The sequence below is a fragment of the Erythrolamprus reginae genome, chromosome 2 (genome assembly GCF_031021105.1).
Source record: "Erythrolamprus reginae isolate rEryReg1 chromosome 2, rEryReg1.hap1, whole genome shotgun sequence".
Classification (NCBI taxonomy): domain Eukaryota; kingdom Metazoa; phylum Chordata; class Lepidosauria; order Squamata; family Dipsadidae; genus Erythrolamprus; species Erythrolamprus reginae.
Window position 1 is genome coordinate 20,395,086 of NC_091951.1, and position 17,814 is coordinate 20,412,899.

General features: G+C 44.8%; 1 protein-coding gene across 1 annotated transcript; it reads right to left on the reverse strand.

The window, feature by feature from the left end:
• Positions 1-1,845: 1,845 nt before the first annotated feature.
• Positions 1,846-16,970, reverse strand: LOC139159815 (zinc finger and SCAN domain-containing protein 21-like). The gene is made up of 6 exons (XM_070737218.1): positions 16,914-16,970; positions 15,000-15,752; positions 11,921-12,005; positions 8,702-8,784; positions 6,389-6,515; positions 1,846-3,564 (listed from the first exon to the last, which is right to left on the reverse strand). The coding sequence occupies exons 2-6, from the start codon at positions 15,717-15,719 to the stop codon at positions 2,594-2,596; spliced, it is 1,986 nt and encodes a 661-aa protein (XP_070593319.1). The 5' UTR covers positions 15,720-15,752; positions 16,914-16,970; the 3' UTR covers positions 1,846-2,593.
• Between the last annotated feature and the right edge of the window lie 844 nt (positions 16,971-17,814).

The following is a 17,814-nucleotide window of genomic DNA, read 5'->3' on the forward strand; positions in this document are numbered from 1 at the left end:
GCTTTGGACACTTCGTTTTGAAACCTTGCTTATCAGTTCTGACACACGCTTTGAATTTTGGCAGCCGAAGGACATTCCTTTGTTCCAATTTGTGTTTTTCAACAAACCTGATTGTACAATAGACTATTTCATTTCAAAACATTGTGTCTGAGCCTTAATCGGAAGTTAATTGCTGCTCGTTTGCCATGTTAAATAGAACACATCTCTGATATATTTTTCCCAAATTATTTTTTTAAAAAAATAGTTTTTATTGAAATATATACATTAAAACCAAAACATATAAACAGTTAAAAATTATTTCTAAAATCCATATTTTTTGGGGGGGGGGCTAATGAACACCCATTTATACAATGGAACCTTGTATTTAATTGGTTCCAGGAGATTGTACCAAAAACTATGAATACCAAACAATTTCTTCCCGTAAGGAGTAAATCACACAAGGTAGCTGATACTGACACATTCTAGCTTGTGTGTTGCATACCAAACAAAACAATGAGAACGAGGATAAAATTTTCGCGTCAAAATGTGTTGGTTGCCAAATTCGATCAGTTTCAAAGCAGTTGTCGAGCAAAGTATTTGGGTGAACAACAAGAAAAATAGATTGTACAATAGACTATTTCATTTCAAAACATTGTGTCTGAGCCTTAATTGGAAGTTAATTGCTGCTTGTTTGCCATGTTAGATAAAACACATCTCTGATATATTTTTCCCAAATTATTTCTTTTTTTAAAAAAAAAATAGTTTTTATTGAAATATATACACTAAAAACAAAACATATAAACAGAAATTATTTCTAAAATCCATATTTTGGGGGGGGGGACCTAATGAACACCCATTTATACAATGGAACCTTGGTACTTGTATTTAATTGGTTCCAGGAGATTGTACCAAAAACTATGAATACCAAACGATTTCTTCCCGTAAGGAGTAAATCACACAAGGCAGCTGATGCTAACACATTCCAGCTTATGTGTTGCATACCAAACAAAATGATGACAACAAGGATAACATTTTTGCATCAAAATCTGTTGTGTGCCAAATTTGATCAGTTTCAAAGCAGTTGTCGAGCAAAGTATTTGGGTGAACAACAAGAAAAATAGAAAGGGTTCTGTGGAGGCATTGATCCTGGGTTATAAAAATTATTTACCTCCCTGGGAATGACTGGCAGAACTAGGGGTGGAATCAAATTGGTCTAGAATTCCTACATAGCTACAAACTAAACCCAACCCCTCTTAAATTCTGTTGAGAAGATTCCTGTGCATAGGAATGAGCAATGTTGTTAGTTGCAGACATGTTCAATCCATCACAAACCCATCGTCCAAGGGTCACCAACCTTTCGGATCTCAGGGACCACTAAATTCAGAATATTAAATCCCGCGGACCACTAATATGATAAATAGTATAAATAATCGAGTCCAGCATTCTGTGTCACACAGTGGCCCACCAATTGTCCATGGGGATGTTGAGCAGAAAGAGAAGGCAAGACCCTCCCTTTCCCCTGACCCCCAACAAATGGTACTCAAGGGAATCCTGCCTGCCTTGAAACTAGGCTTGTCTTAAAAGCTACTGAGATCGACAAATAACCGCTTTAGGGTTAAGAGCATCGAAGTAACGCTGAGGTTAGGGTCACTTTTGAGTACAATCTATTTAAAGAAAGATACTTTTTAAATAATTCAGTGTTTTTGGTATTCTTATTCTTATTATACATTTTCAAACATTTTCTGGGTGCAATGATTCATTGTCTGGAAATTATTCTCATGGGGTTCTCCAACCATGGCAACTTGTGGACTTCAACTCCCAGAATTCCTCAGCTGGCAAAGCATCCTGGGAGTTGAAGTCCACATGTCTTCAAGCTGCCAAAGTAGAAACATAGAAACATAGAAGACTGACGGCAGAAAAAGACCTCATGATCCATCTAGTCTGCCCTATTTTCTGTATTTTATCTTAGGATGGATATATGTTTATCCCAGCCATGTTTAAATTCAGTTACTGTGGATTTACCAACCACGTCTGCTGGAAGTTTGTTCCAAGGATCTACTACTCTTTCAGTAAAATAATATTTTCTCATGTTGCTTTTGATCTTTCCCCCAACTAACTTCAGATTGTGTCTAAAAACACTTCCCTCCTGGACCTTATTTAACCCTTTGACATATTTAAATGTTTCGATCATGTCCCCCCTTTTCCTTCTGTCCTCCAGACTATACAGATTGAGTTCCTTAAGTCTTTCCTGAAACGTTTTATGCTTAAGACCTCCCACCATTCTTGTAGCCCGTCTTTGGACCCATTCAATTTTGTCAATATCTTTTTGTAGGCGAGGTCTCCAGAACTGAACGCAGTATTCCAAATGTGGTCTCACCAGTGCTCTATATAAGGGGATCACAATCTCCCTCTTCCTGCTTGTTATACCTCTAGCTATGCAGCCAAGCATCCTACTTGCTTCCCCTACCGCCTGACTGCACTGTTCACCCAGTAGCATGGCTGATGGAGGAATTCTGGGAGTTGAAGTCCACAAGTCTTAATATTAACCTTGCCAAGGTTGGAGATCCCCATTTGATAACCGTTCGTGCTTTTTAGGCCCGGCGGCCATCTTGAATCACCTTTCCCCTGTGTGGGTGGACTGGTGCTTCTTCAAGTTCCCCATCTGGCTGAAGTCTTTCCCACACAGAGAACACTTGTACGGCCTCTCGCCCGTGTGAATCCTCTGGTGCTTCTTTAAGTCTCCCCCCAGGTTGAAGCCTTTCCCGCACTGAGAGCACTTGTAGGGCCTCTCCCCCGTGTGAGTCCTCTGGTGGTTCTTCAAAAGGACCGCCTGGATGAAGCACTTCCCACACTGCAAACATTTGTAGGGTTTCTCTCCCGTGTGAATCCTCTGGTGGGTCTTCAAATTCCCCTTCTGGTTGAAGCATTTCCCGCAGTAAGAGCACTCGTACGGTTGCTCGCCGGTGTGAATGCGGTGGTGATTCTTCAGGTCCCCCTTCTGGGTGAAACATTTCCCACACTGGGAGCATTTATTGGCTCTCGTTTCGGTCCGGGGGTTTTGCGCTCCTTTCAGCGGCTGCGGAACGTAACAAAAATTCCTCCCGCTTTCGGCACCGCTATTCGCCGTCCCATCCGCGCGGAGGGACGGAAAGATCCTCGGGCTGCCACTCCCTTTCCCGTGTTCGGCGGCTTGGTAGCTTCGATTCGTGGTTAGAGTTTTATCCGGTTTATTGAAATATGAATTTTGCGGCAGGTTTTCTTCCGACAAAGGGCGTATTATGTATCCCTCCCCGGAATGTTGCATTCCGAGTTCAAATCGGTAGCGATACTTTCGGCCGTAGCAGGAGAACGACGGCGTTTTATCCCAAGTGGGTTTTGCGGTACTTTCGAGGGTGGCAGCCGTACAACTGCCGGCACGCCGAGCGCATTCGTCCTGGGTTTGGGATTCGCTTCTTCCCTCCAGTCTTTCCACGCCTGGTGCTACGTTCCCCAAATTCAACAGTGGAAGGCCCTGGCGTGCCTCTCCTGGTTTTTTCTGTCCACCCTGAATGTTCTCCACTTTCACCAAACTTCTCTTTCCATCACCTACAGCGAGAAAGAGAATAATTTTCCTCCTGAATTGCTGACACTTTTCAAGATTCCTATTCTGCTGAGTCACAGACTTTTCCTTGCAAATTCACTTTTTAAATTCAATGCTACAGGGTTCAATTTAAAGAGCATACAAATCTAATAAATAAATAAATAAAATCTGGACCAAACTCTTCCTCCTCAAACTTACTTTCTTTCTTTCTTTCTTTCTTTCTTTCTTTATTTGATTTGTTTGCCGCCCCTCTCCGTAGACTTGGGGCGGCTCACAACACAATAAAAACAGTTCCTGACAAATCTAATAATTTACAATTTAAAATTTAAAATAGTTTAAAAAACCCTTTTTTAAGCAGACATACCTACAAACATACCATACATAAATTATATAGGCCTGGGGGAAATATCTCAGTTCCCCCATGCCTGATGACAAAGGTGGGTTTTAAGGAGTTTGCGAAAGGCAAGGAGGGTAGGGGCAGTTCTAATCTCTGGGGGGAGCTGGTTCCAGAGAGTCGGAGCCACCACAGAGAAGGCTCTTCCCCTGGGGGCCGCCAACTGACATTGTTTAGTTGACGGGACCCAGAGAAGGCCCACCCTGTGGGACCTAATCAGTCGCTGGGATTCGTGCAGCAGAAGGCGGTTTCAGAGATATTCTGGTCCGATGCCATGAAGGGCTTTATAGGTCATAACCAACACTTTGAATTGTGACCGGAAACTGATCGGCAGCCAATGCAGACTGCGGAGTGTTGGTGTAACATGGGCATAATTGGGGAAAGCCATGACTGCTCTCGCAGCTGCATTCTGCACGATCTGAAGTTTCCGAACACTTTTCAAAGGTAGCCCCATGTAGAGAGCATTACAGTAGTCGAACCTCGAGGTGATGAGGGCATGAGTGACTGTGAGCAGTGAGTCCCGGTGCAAACTTTCAAACAACTATCTGTGTTTTTCCAAAAATAACACCTGGTCTTATTTTCTTTTGGGTTTGAAAATAAGCACTTGGGTTTATTTTCGGGGTAGGTTGAATTTTTGGGGAAACCCAGTATATACTGTATACTGTATAAGACGCACAGTATATACTGTATACTGTATAAGACGCACTTTAGTTTTGGAGGAGGCAAACAAGGAAAAAAGCCCTCTGTGTCTCAGCATTTTAGCAAACAGCACAGATGATATACACTGTTTGCTGTATTTCTGTGCATGTGTGCCTGACTCATCAAAATAGCAAAGAATTGGAGAAATGTACATTATGGCGGTATATTAATCCCAGAAAGTTTTCTTAAATGTAATCACATTAATTCCTCCCAATTATTTAAATAGTTCTACTCCAAACATGACTAAGTCAGGGTTTAACTCAGCTGCCTTATCTTAATACTAATACAGTAATACCTCATCTTACGAACTTAATTGGTTCCGGAGAAGGTTCGTAATGTGAAAAGTTCGTAAGACGAAACAATGTTTCCCATAGGAAACAATGTAAAATCAATTATTGCGTGCAAGCAAAAATAAACAACGCAAAAACGGTGCTCTGCTGGGCGCCACCGCCCAGTTGTCACCTTTTGAAACAGCTGGGCGCTTCTCAGCGGTCTCCCGAATGCCAAACCCGGAAGTTCGGCAAAAGTCCGGGTTCGGGTGGCCACCGAGAAGCCCCACCGCCCGGCTGTCGCCTTTTGAAAGAGCCGGGGGGCTTCTCGGCGTCCTCCCAAACCCGAACTTTTGCCGAACTTCCGGGTTCAGCGTTCAGGAGGCCGCCAAGAAGCCCCGCCGCCCGGCTGTCACCTTTTGAAAGAGCCGGGGGGCTTCTCGGCGTCCTCCCAAACCCGAACTTTTGCCGAACTTCCGGGTTCAGCGTTCAGGAGGCCGCCAAGAAGCCCCGCCGCCCGGCTGTCACCTTTTGAAACAGCCGGGGGGCTTCTCAGCATTCTCCCGAATGCCGAACCCGGAAGTTTGGCAAAAGTTACAAAAGAACCGTGGAGCTGTCGGCCAGTCGGGAGGCTCAAACGGAGGTGGGGAATCCCAATAGGGAATTCCATGGGCGGAGCTTTGACGTCACGAAGATGTCCTTCCTGGAGTCCAAGAAGCCCTCTGGCTGTTTCATAAGGCAACAGCCGGACGGCAGGGCTTCTCAGCGGCCACCCGAAGCCGAACTTTAGCCGAACTTCCGGGTTCAGCGTTCAGGAGGCCGCCAAGAAGCCCCGCCGCCCGGCTGTCACCTTTTGAAAGAGCCGGGGGGCTTCTCGGCGTCCTCCCAAACCCGAACTTTTGCCGAACTTCCGGGTTCAGCGTTCAGGAGGCCGCCAAGAAGCCCCGCCGCCCGGCTGTCACCTTTTGAAACAGCCGGGGGGCTTCTCAGCATTCTCCCGAATGCCGAACCCGGAAGTTTGGCAAAAGTTACAAAAGAACCGTGGAGCTGTCGGCCAGTCGGGAGGCTCAAACGGAGGTGGGGAATCCCAATAGGGAATTCCATGGGCGGAGCTTTGACGTCACGAAGATGTCCTTCCTGGAGTCCAAGAAGCCCTCTGGCTGTTTCATAAGGCAACAGCCGGACGGCAGGGCTTCTCAGCGGCCACCCGAAGCCGAACTTTAGCCGAACTTCCGGGTTCAGCGTTCGGGCGGGTTCACAAGGCAGAAAAAGTTCATAAGAAGAGGCAAAAAATTTCCAAACCCCAGGTTCGTATCTCGGAAAGATCGTATGACGAGGGGTTCGTATCACGAGGTACTACTGTACTTAATACTAATAATGCTAAAACAGGACATTTCAGATTAAACTTTTACAATCGGACCTGGTGAAACTGATCTGATTTTCTGGCACTGAGAAGAAAATTCTTACCCAAAGGGCCAGCGTTCCCATGATCCTCTTGGAGGACTTTCCAAGCGAAGGTCTCTTGGCTCGACTGCGCGGGGTGTCTCCCGACGGTCTGCAAAGACGCAACCATTTGGGGTTGTTCTGTACCACTCTGCAGCAGAAAAGGACACAGGCGCAGGCAGATTCCTTTAGTGACCAAAATTACATCGTCAACGACGAAACAGGCTTATGACCATTTTTCACACTTAGGACCATTGCAGCCTCCCTATGGTCATGCAATTTACACTCGGATTTATTTATTTATTTATCAGATTTTTATGCCGCCCCTCTCCGTAGACTCGAGGCAGCTAACAACAATAATAAGACAATATAAACAAATCTAATATTTAAGTTAATTTAAAAACCCTAATTTAAGAAACCAATCATACATACAGACATACCATGCATAAATTTTATAAGCCTAGGGGGAAGGGAAAGTCTCAATTCCCCCATGCCTGACGACAGAGGTGGGTTTTAAGGAGCTTACGAAAGGCAAGGAGGGTGGGGGCAACTCTGATATCTGGGGGGAGTTGGTTCCAAAGGGTCGGGGCTGCCACAGAGAAGGGTCTTCCCCTGGGTCCCGCCAAATGACACTGTTTAGTCGATGGGACCCAGAGAAGGCCAACTCTGTGGGACCTAACTGGTCGCTGGGATTCGTGCGGCAGAAGGCGGTCCCGGAGATATTCTGGTCCAGTGCCATGAAGGGCTTTGCAGGTCATAACCAACACTTTCAATTATGACCGGAAACTGATCGGCAACCAATGCAGACTGCGGAGTGTTGGTGAAACATGGGCATACCTAGGGAAGCCCATGATTGCTCTCGCAGCTGCATTCTGCACGATGCTTGAAGTGATCCCCTTTTGCAACTTTCCGACAAAAAAAGTCACGGAGAAGCCAGATTCACTTAACAACGTTACTCATTTAATAGCTTGGGTGATTCACTTAATAAATGTGGCAAAGAAAACAGGGCAAAACTCACTTTAAAAAATTTCTCATTTAACATAAATTTTGGGCTCAATTGGGGTCGTATGTCGAGGACTACTTATAATCCTTGAGTTATGACAATAATGGCCAACGAAAGTTATGCAAGTTAGAATAGAATAGAATAGAATAGAATTTTATTGGCCGTGTGATTGGACACACAAGGAATTTGTCTTGGTGCATATGCTCTCAGCGTACATAAAATAAAATATACATTTGTCAAGAATCATGTGGTACGACACTTAATGATTGTCATAGGGGTCAAATACGCAATGAAGAAGCAATATTAATAAAAATCTTAGGAGATAAGCAACAAGTTACAGTCATACAGTCAACATGGGAGGAAATGGGTGATAGGAATGATGAGAAAAACTAGTAGAATAGAAGTGCAGATTTAGTAGAAAGTCTGACAGTGTTGAGGGAATTATTTGTTTAGTAGAGTGATGGCGTTCGGAAAAGGGCGGCATAAAAATTGAATTAATGAAGGGAAGGAAGGGAAGGAAGGAAGAAAGGAAGGAAGGAAGAAAGAAAGAAGACCTGGAAGTTCATTTATTTTCTCAGATGCTGGGTCTTGGTTCGCGTGACACCTGGCCAATAAAGAATTCTATTCTATTCTATTCTATTCTCAACTGCAGTAATTCACTTAACAACTGTGACAAGAAAAGTCACAAAATGGAGTGAAATTCAACAAATGTTTCACTTAAGCAACAATAATTTTGGTCTCAATTGTGTTGTGATACCACGAGGACTACCTGCATAGAATTTTGGACACCAATAAGCACGACTTCAAATCCTCACGGATGAGTGAATTTGTGGATCAGGAGTCTGTCCAAATATCTGAACTTTTTTTCTCTTCGTTCACTTCAATTTTTCGTCAAATAAGGTCCAGGACGGAAGTGTTTTTAATAGGAAAGTGAACACAAGAACAAGGGGGGCATAATCTGAAGTTAGTTGGGGGAAAGATCAAAACCAACGTGAGAAAATATTATTTTACTGAAAGAGTAGTAGATCCTTGGAACAAACTTCCAGCAGACGTGGTTGGTAAATCCACAGTAACTGAATGTAAACATGCCTGGGATAAACCTATATCCATCCTAAGATAAAATACAGGAAATAGTATAAGGGCAGACTAGATGGACCATGAGGCCTTTTTCTGCCGTCAGTCTTCTAGGTTTCTATGTCAGAGAAGAAGATCAAAACATTGATGTGCTCTCAATTTTCATAGGGATGAAGCTGCTTTAAGGAGCCCGAGGCAGATAGTTCACAGCCATTTCACAAATGGGACAATGCCAATGGATTCGCTAGCATGCTAATTACCTTGCTCTCACCATTGATGACCCTGCCTTGTTCTTCTGAAGCGAGAGAAGAATTAGCTTCATTTGGAGACTGGATTCCAAGGCCTGCAAGACAGAATTTAGAAGTTTACAATGTAAGAATTATTTCCATATTGGCCTGTTGTGGTTAGCTCTGGCCCAGCTCCTGCCCCAAGGACTATGGATGTGAGGGAGACATCCACATGCTGCAGGCCTGTTTTGCCCCCCCGGTGGAATCTGCTGATGAAGGCTCCTCGGACCAAGAAGACATGAGTGACAGGGAGGAGGAGAGTGTGACAGACAGCTCAGAAGGAGATCAATTATCCAGCTCCTCCTTGGATTCAGAACAAGAGTTAATGATACAGCCACACATGCGGAGAGCGATGCATAGGCAACAACAACTGAGAGATTATTATCAAAGACAATGAGGCCACCTGTGGTTGGGTGGGGCTGTGGTCATTAGTGAGGCTGCTATAAATAGCAGCCTGTGGGTTTGGCCATTGTGGAGGATTATCTGATCCTTGTGTTTCGTGACTGCTTTGCTGACTTTGACCTTTTGTGTGCTGATTTTTCCACGCTTTGAAACTAAACCAGGGCAAAGTGTATTTCACTTTGTGAAAGAAGAAGGACTGTGAATTGCCTCACAGCTGCAAGCTAAGTATCACAGAACTGATAAGGGACTTGTACAATTTACCAGTTTGTTTGGAGACAACTGCTCTTTGCTATACCAAAAGAGGGCTTGGTTTAAGAGAATTTTCATTATAAAGAGCATTGTTTTGAATTTTCAAACGTGTGTGTGTCTGAAATTTGTACCTGTGAATTTTCGGGAGGAGTCTACCAGAGAGCCCGACAGAACATTGGCCACAACAATCTGGGTCCTCATTTTACTGATCTCGGAAGGATGAAAAGCAGAGTCCACCTTAACCTAACCAGGACTGAATTACAGACTGTGGGCAGAGTTCAGTCTACAATCCTGCATTCAAACTACCGCGCCACAACTACAATTAAAAGAATTGTTTTGATGAAATTTTGTCTATCGGCTCACACCTCACAAGCTTTGTCCAAGGAGAAATAGGTCAGCGGAAAATAAAAACAGAACACCTGATCTGAGTGTGATGAAGAATGCGAGACCTTGCAAAACAACAACAACCCAACAACCTCACCTACAAAAAGATATTGATAAAATTGAACAGGTCCAAAGACGGGCTACAAGAATGGTGGAAGGTCTTAAGCATAAAACGTATCAGGAAAGACTTAATGGACTCAATCTGTATAGTCTGGATGACAGAAGGAAAAGGGGGGACATGATCGAAACATTTAAATATGTTAAAGGGTTAAATAAGGTTCAGATTTTTAATAGGAAAGTGAACACAAGAACAAGGGGGCACAATCTGAGGTTAGTTGGGAGAAAGATCAGGAGCAACGTGAGAAAATATTATTTTACTGAAAGAGTAGTAGATCCTTGGAACAAACTTCCAGCAGACATGGTTGGTAAATCCACAGTAACTGAATTTAAACATGCCTGGCATAAACATATATCCATCCTAAGATAAAATACAGTGGTACCTCTACCTACAAACACCTCTACTTACAAACTTTTCTAGATAAGAACCGGGTGTTCAAGATTTTTTTGCCTCTTCTCAAGAACCATTTTCCACTTACAAACCCGAGCCTCCGAAACTGTAACCAGAAAAGTCAGGGAGAAGCCTCCGTGGGGCCTCTCTAGGAATCTCCTGGGAGGAAACAGAGCCCCCACCCTCCCTGTGGTTTCCCCAATCGCACACATTATTTGCTTTTATATTGATTCCTATGGGGAAAATTGCTTCGTCTTATAAACTTTTCTACTTAAGAACCTGGTCACGGAATGATTGGTAAATCCACAGTAACTGAATTTAAACATGCCTGGGATAAACATATATGCATCCTAAGATAAAATACAGGAAATAGTATAAGGGCAGACTAGATCAGTGTTTCCCAACCTTTTTTGAGCCGCGGCACATTATTCACATTTTCAAAATCCTGGGGAACATTGAGAGGGGGGGGGGGGCGCAAAAAAGTTTGGACAAAAAAAAAATCTCTCTTTCTCCCTTTCGCTCTATTTCTCTCTCCCTCCCTCTTTCTCTCCCTCCCTCTTTCTCTCTCTCTCCCTCCCTTTCTCCCTTCCTTCCTCTCTCTTTTGCTCTTTCTCTCTCCCTCCTTCCCCCCTCTTGCTGTCTTTCTTTCTTTCTTTCCTTTCTTTCTCTCTCTCATTCTGTCTCTCTTGCTATCTCTTTCTTTCTCTCTTCCTTCCTCTCTCTTTTGCTCTTTCTCTCTCCCTCCTTCCCCCCTCTTGCTGTCTCTTTCTTTCTTTCTCTTTCTCTCTCTCTCTCATTCTGTCTCTCTTGCTATCTCTTTCTTTCTCTCTTCCTTCCTTCCTCTCTCTTTGGCTCTCTTTCTCTCTCCCTCCTTCCCCCCTCTTGCTGTCTCTTTCTTTCTTTCTCTTTCTCTCTCATTCTGTCTCTCTTGCTATCTCTTTCTCTCTCTTCCTTTCTTTCTCTCTCTTGTTCTCTCTCTTCCTTCTCTGCGGAGGCCGGCAAAGCTTTTCCGGGTAGGCTGGCTGGGGGATAGGGCGCGTGCGTGCACGCACCCCCGACGTTCCAAAGAACCTTCTCCGACCTCCGCTGTGAGAAGGTTTTCTCCGAGCGCTCGCCGGAACCTTCTCACAGCGGAGGTCTGGAGAAAGGTTCTGGATCGACAGGAGGGCGTGCGTGCCGCACGCGCCCTATCCCCCAGCCAGCGATGACACGGGGGTGCAGCCTTTGCCCGGCCTCCGCACTTTCATCGCTCCCCACCCCAAACTCCAACGCCCAGCTCCTTGCGCGGCACTGGAAAAGGGTGCTGCATTGCCGGCTTCTACCTGGTGCTGCCAGGGAATCTCCAGCTGGGCAGGGCTCTCCTTAAGCTCCCCTTTTTCCCTAGGAGCTTGGCGGCACACCTGGCTGTGTCTCGCGGCACACTAGTGTGCCGCGGCACACCGGTTGGGAAACGCTGGACTAGATGGACCGTGAGGTCTTTTTCTGCTGCCAAACTTCTATGTTTCTAACCCATCAAAATTTCCACATCTGAAAAAACAAATTCAGCTTTAAGAAATTTCCGATTGCTTTCCAAGAGGTCAATAGGAAACGGCAAGCCCATCCAATCCCCCTGTGACTCCTGAGGGCGGCCATTTTTCACTTCACATCACCTCTTTGATGGCCATCTTTAAAGCTTCTCCTCTCAGCCTCTTCATGTAGCTCGGAGAAATCCCTGTGATCCTCTTCTAACGGCCTCTGAAAGAGTGAGAACGATCCAGTTCAGAACCCAAGGGCATGGCAGGGAAAGGGATTCCTCTGGGGAGAGACCTTAATGGATCTCTTCCTCCTGTTCGCTTCAATGAACGGATCTCGCCACAAAATGAAAGATCGTAGTAGCCACATGATAGCCTGTTCTAATACAGGCAGTCCTTGGCTTACGACTGAAATGGAACTTGCCCATTAATGGTCATATGCTGTTATGGTTGTAAAGAATATATCCGGGACCGCCTTCTGCCACACGAATCCCAGTGAGCAGTTAGGTCCCACAGAGTTGGCCTTCTCCGGGTCCCATCGACTAAACAATGCCTTCTCTGTGGGGGCCCCAACCCTCTGGAACCAGCTCCCCCCGGAGATTAGAATTGCCCCCAGCCTCCTTGCCTTTCGTAAACCTCTTAAGACCCACCTCTGCCGTCAGGCATGGGGGAATTGAGACATCTCCCCTGGCCTATATATTTTATGCATGGTATGTTAGTGTGTATGTTTTATTTTTAAATAAGGCTTTTTTAGTTTTTTAATTATTAGATTTGTTACCATATATTGTTCTTATTATTGCTGTGAGCCGCCCCGAGTCTACGGAGAGGGGCGGCATACAAATCTAATAAATGATAAATAATAATAATAATAATAATAATAATAATAATAATAATAATAATAATAATAATGTGGATCATCACATGATGGATCTGATTTTAATGTATCAAGTTAGAAATCAGAAGACTGTGAGTTCTAGTCCCAGTTTTCCTTCCTTTTCTTCCTTCCTTTCTTTGCTTTCTCTTTCCCTCCTTTTTCCTTTATTTTTTCTTATTTCTTTCTCTTTCTTTCTTTCCTTTCTTTCTCCCCTTCCTTACTTTTCCTTTCTTCCCTTCCCTCCCTCCCTTTCTTTCCCTCCCTCTTTTTCTTTTCCTCCCTCCCTTCCTTTTCCTTCCTTCTTTCTTTCTCTCCCTTCCTTACTTTTCCTTTCTTCCCTTCCTTCCCTCTTTCTTTCCCTCCCTCTCTTTCTTATTCTTTCTTTCTTCTTCCTTTCTTTCTTTTCCTGCCTCATTTCCCTTCCTTCCTTCCTTCTTTCCCTTCCTTACTTTTCCTTTCTTCCTTTCCTTCCCTCTTTCTTTCCCTCCCTCTCTTTCTTATTCTTTCTTTCTTCTTCCTTTCTTTCTTTTCCTCCCTCCTTTTCCTTCCTTCCTTCTTTCCCTTCCTTACTTTTCCTTTCTTCCCTTCCTTCCTTCCCTCTTTCTTTCCCTCCCTCCCTCCCTTCCTTTTTCTTTCTTTCTTCTTCCTTTCTTTTCCTTTCTTCCCTTCCTTCCCTCTTTCATTCCCTCCCTTCCTTTTTCTTTCTTTCTTTTTTCTTCCTTCCTTTCTTTTCCTCCCTCATTTCCCTTCCTTCCTTCCTAACTTCTTTCTCTCCCTTCCTTACTTTTCCTTTCTTCTCTTCCTTCCCTCTTTCATTCCCTCCCTCCCTTTCTTTTTCTTTCTTTCTTCTTCCTTTTTCTTTTCCTCCCTTCTTTCTTTCTCTCCCTTCCTTACTTTTCCTTTCTTCCCTTCCTTCCTTCCCTTTCTTTTTCTTTCTTTCTTCTTCCTTTCTTTTCCTCCCTGCTTTCCCTTCCTTCCTTCCTTCCTTCTCTCCCTTCCTTACTTTTCCTTTCTTCCCTTCCTTCCCTCTTTCTTTCCCTCCCTCCCTTCCTTTTTCTTTCTTTCTTCTTCCTTCCTTTTTTTTCCTCCCTCATTTCCCTTCCTTCCTTCCTAACTTCTTTCTCTCCCTTCCTTACTTTTCCTTTCTTCTCTTCCTTCCCTCTTTCATTCCCTCCCTTCCTTTCTTTTTCTTCCTTTCTTTTTCTTTCTTTCTTCTTCCTTTTTCTTTTCCTCCCTTTCCCTTCCTTCCTTCTTTCTTTCCCTTCCTTACTTTTCCTTTCTTCCCTTCCTTCCCTCTTTCTTTCCCTCCCTTCCTTTTTCTTTCTTTCTTCTTCCTTCCTTTTTCTTCCTCCCTCATTTCCCTTCCTTCCTTCCTAACTTCTTCCTCTCCCTTCCTTACTTTTCCTTTCTTCCCTTCCTTCCCTCTTTCTTTCCCTCCCTTCCTTTCTTTTTCTTTCTTTCTTCTTCCTTTTTCTTTTCCTCCCTTTCCCTTCCCTCCTTCCTTCTTTCTTTCTCTCCCTTCCTTACTTTTCCTTGCTTCCCTTCCTTCCCTCTTTCTTTCCCTCCCTTCCTTTTTCTTTCTTTCTTCTTCCTTCCTTTTTCTTCCTCCCTCATTTCCCTTCCTTCCTTCCTAACTTCTTCCTCTCCCTTCCTTACTTTTCCTTTCTTCCCTTCCTTCCCTCTTTCTTTCCCTCCCTTCCTTTCTTTTTCTTTCTTTCTTCTTCCTTTTTCTTTTCCTCCCTTTCCCTTCCCTCCTTCCCTCTTTCTTTCCCTCCCTCCCTCCCTTCCTTTCTTTTTCTTTCTTTCTTCTTCCTTTCTTTTCCTCCCTGCTTTCCCTTCCTTCCTTCCTTCTTTCTTTCCCCTCCTTACTTTTTCTTTCTTCTCTTTCTTCCCTCTCTTTTTGATTCCCTTCCTTTCTTTTTCTTTTCCTCCCTCCTTTCCTTTTCCTTCCTTCCTTCTTTCTCTCCCTTCCTTCCTTTTCCTCTCTTCCCTCCCTCCCCTCCCTCCTTTTCTTTCTTTATCTTTTGATTTTCTGCCTTCATTTTCCTTCCTTCCTTAATTCCTTCCTTCCTATTAAATTTTCATGAGATCCATCTCCCGTACAAGGTGACTCTGGGCGGCCTTAAGCACAAATTTCAGCTGGCTGACCTTGGGCCGGTCACTTTCTCTCAGCCCTAGGAAGGAAGCAATGGGAAACTACTTTTGAAACACCTTCCCAGGTAAACCAAAGGCAATCTTTGAGAATTGAAAAAAAGACTGAATGGAGGGGAGGGGGGGAAAGGTAAGGGCTTCCCATATTTTCAGGCAGTAAGAACAATTATTCATATAAATTAATAACATCACCTGCCACCTGCCTGGCTTGGGGTTTTGCTGTCCCATCAGGAAGTCCTCCACCAAGGCCACCGCCTGGGAACAGGTGTCTGGTCCTCTTGCCCGGATCCAGCTCTGGAGGTCCGGTGGGAGGCTGGCCAGGAACTGCTCCAGGATCAGCAGCTCCAGGATCTGCTCCTTGGTGCGTCTCTCCGGCCTCAACCATTGGCGGCAAAGCTCCTGGAGCTGGTTGTGGACCCTCCTGGGGTCTCCCACCTCCTGGCAGCAGAACTGCCTAAAATGCTGTCGCTGCTTCTCCGTCCTCAGGGCTTCCCTCCACAAGATGGCGGCCTTGACCTTCCCATAATCCTCTTGGTCTTCGGCATCCAGGGCCCTGAAGGCCTCTTCCACTCCTCCGCTCAGTGCTGGCTGGAGACGGTCCGTCCATTCTCCTCTGGGCCACCGGCAAGCTGTGGCCACCTGCTCGAAGGAGGCCAAGAAGGCCTTGGGATCTTCCCAGGGGGAAGCCTCTGACATCATCGGGAGGTTTCCTCCACTTCCGGGATGGAGGGTCCTGAGGAACTCTTGCCACTGGGCTTCCCAGTGTTCTTCCGTGCCCACCAAAGGCTCCACTTTGATTTTTTGTGACACTCCGCATGCCGGCAGACCCGTCGTATGCAGAGGCTGAACCAGACTGGTTGGCTTTCCAGCTCCTTCTTCCGTTTCTACTGCTGCAAAATGTTGCTCTTTCATCGCCGTTTTCTCCTGAAACTTCGCTCTGACGCTCTAGAGAGAGAGTTTCCACGGCAGATCAGTTTCAGAGAAGTTGAAAACATTGGCAGCATTTAAGATACAGAATAGAATAGAATTCTTTATTGGCCAAGTGTGATTGGACACACACGAATGGTGGAAGGTCTTAAGCATAAAACGTATCAGGAAAGACTTAATGAACTCAATCTGTATAGTCTGGAGGACAGAAGGAAAAGGGGGGACATGATCGAAACATTTAAATATGTTAAAGGGTTAAATAAGGTCCAGGAGGGAAGTGTTTTTAATAGGAAAGTGAACACAAGAACAAGGGGACACAATCTGAAGTTAGTTGGGGGAAAGATCAAAAGCAACGTGAGAAAATATTATTTTACTGAAAGAGTAGTAGATCCTTGGAACAAACTTCCAGCAGACGTGGTAGATAAATCCACAGTAACTGAATTTAAACAAGCCTGGGATGAACATATATCCATCCTAAGATAAAATACAGAAACTAGTATAAGGGCAGACAAGATGGACCATGAGGTCTTTTTTTGTCGTCAGACTTCTATGTTTCTATGTCTTTGGTGCATATGCTCTCAGTGTACATAAAAGAAAAAAAAGTACATTTGTCCAGAATAATGTGGTACAACACTTAATGATTGTCACGGGGGTCAAATAAGCAATGAGAAAACAATCAATATTAATTAAAAAAATCTTAAGAATACAAGCAACAAGTTACAGTCATAAGTGGGAGGAGATGGGTGATTGTTCCTTCATTGCTTATTTGACCCCTATGACAATCATTAAGTATTGTATCTCATGATTCTTGTATACAAATCCAATAAATAAAAAAATGTATCTTTTTATTTTATGTACACTGAGAGCATATGCACCAAAGACAAATTCCTTGTGTTGTGTGACCAATCATACTTGGCCAATAAGGAATTTTATGCTATGCTATGGCATGCTATTAAATTGCATTGCATCGCATCGCATTGCATGCCCGCATTTTAGATTATAAGAAGGAGGAAGGAGCGCAGGCACCCGAGGCAAAGGCCAGAGGATACGAGGCGACCTCCTTTGCAATAAATCACCGCCTTCCCCGGGCCGGATTGCAAGCCAAAGACCGCCCTGGTCCAGCCACCCCAGCCCTGGGCTTAGCTCCCAAGGAGAGCACCGGCTCCCCCACCCCCTTACCTGGGCCCGGGAGGTGCGGAACTGCGCCCGACCGCCTCGCGGTCCTTTTCCTGCTTTGCAAACGAAGCAAAACAGAAAGCCGGCCTCGCAACATCGCCCCCTCCCGGTCGGCGCCAACATTGCGACTACTTCCGCTGCGGCAGGGAGTAAAATGTGGGGTGGATCCTGGAATCAGAATGAGAATCGAGTTGGATCAGGGACCTTAAAGGTCTAGTCCGCATTCACAGGATCCTTCCTCAAGTGCCAGGGGGGGGGGGGATATTCCAGCCAGGGAGGAGTCCTCTGCTGAGTTTTTCTCCTGCCTTGCATGGCATCTTGGAGAAAAAGAGGCAAAAAAAAAAAAAAAATGAGTGCAGCAGACCAGGGCTAGAAAACACTAGGTGGCGCCAGAGCGTGGGTCTTATTGTATTTCTCGACCTTGGAAACTTTTTTGGGAGCGGGGCAAGCAGAAATCTCACTTTTAAAATAAAGGACTGTGATGTAACTACCCATGTTTGCATTTGCCATAAATGCTACCGATAGTGTGTCCCTGATTTCTGGAGGCAAGCTGTTCCACTGGTTAATTGTCCTCACTGTTAGGAACTTTCTCCTTAATTCCAGTTTATTAATTGGATTTATATGTTGCTTCTCTCCTTGATTAGTTTCCATCCATTGTTTCTTTTCCTGCCCTCTGGTGTTTTGGAAAAGAGGTTGATCCCTATCGTCTTTGTGGCAGCCCCTCAAATACTGGTGTTCTGCCGGCGTGTCTCAACTGCCTGTAATTACAGGGTAATTAGTCCAGGAAGACGCACACCACAGGATAAAAGGAAAACCCAAAAGTTTTTATAAACAGAAAAACAAAAACAGCTCCCTTTTTAAAAATCAAAGGGATTTTCTGGTACACACAAGGCACAGGTTAAAT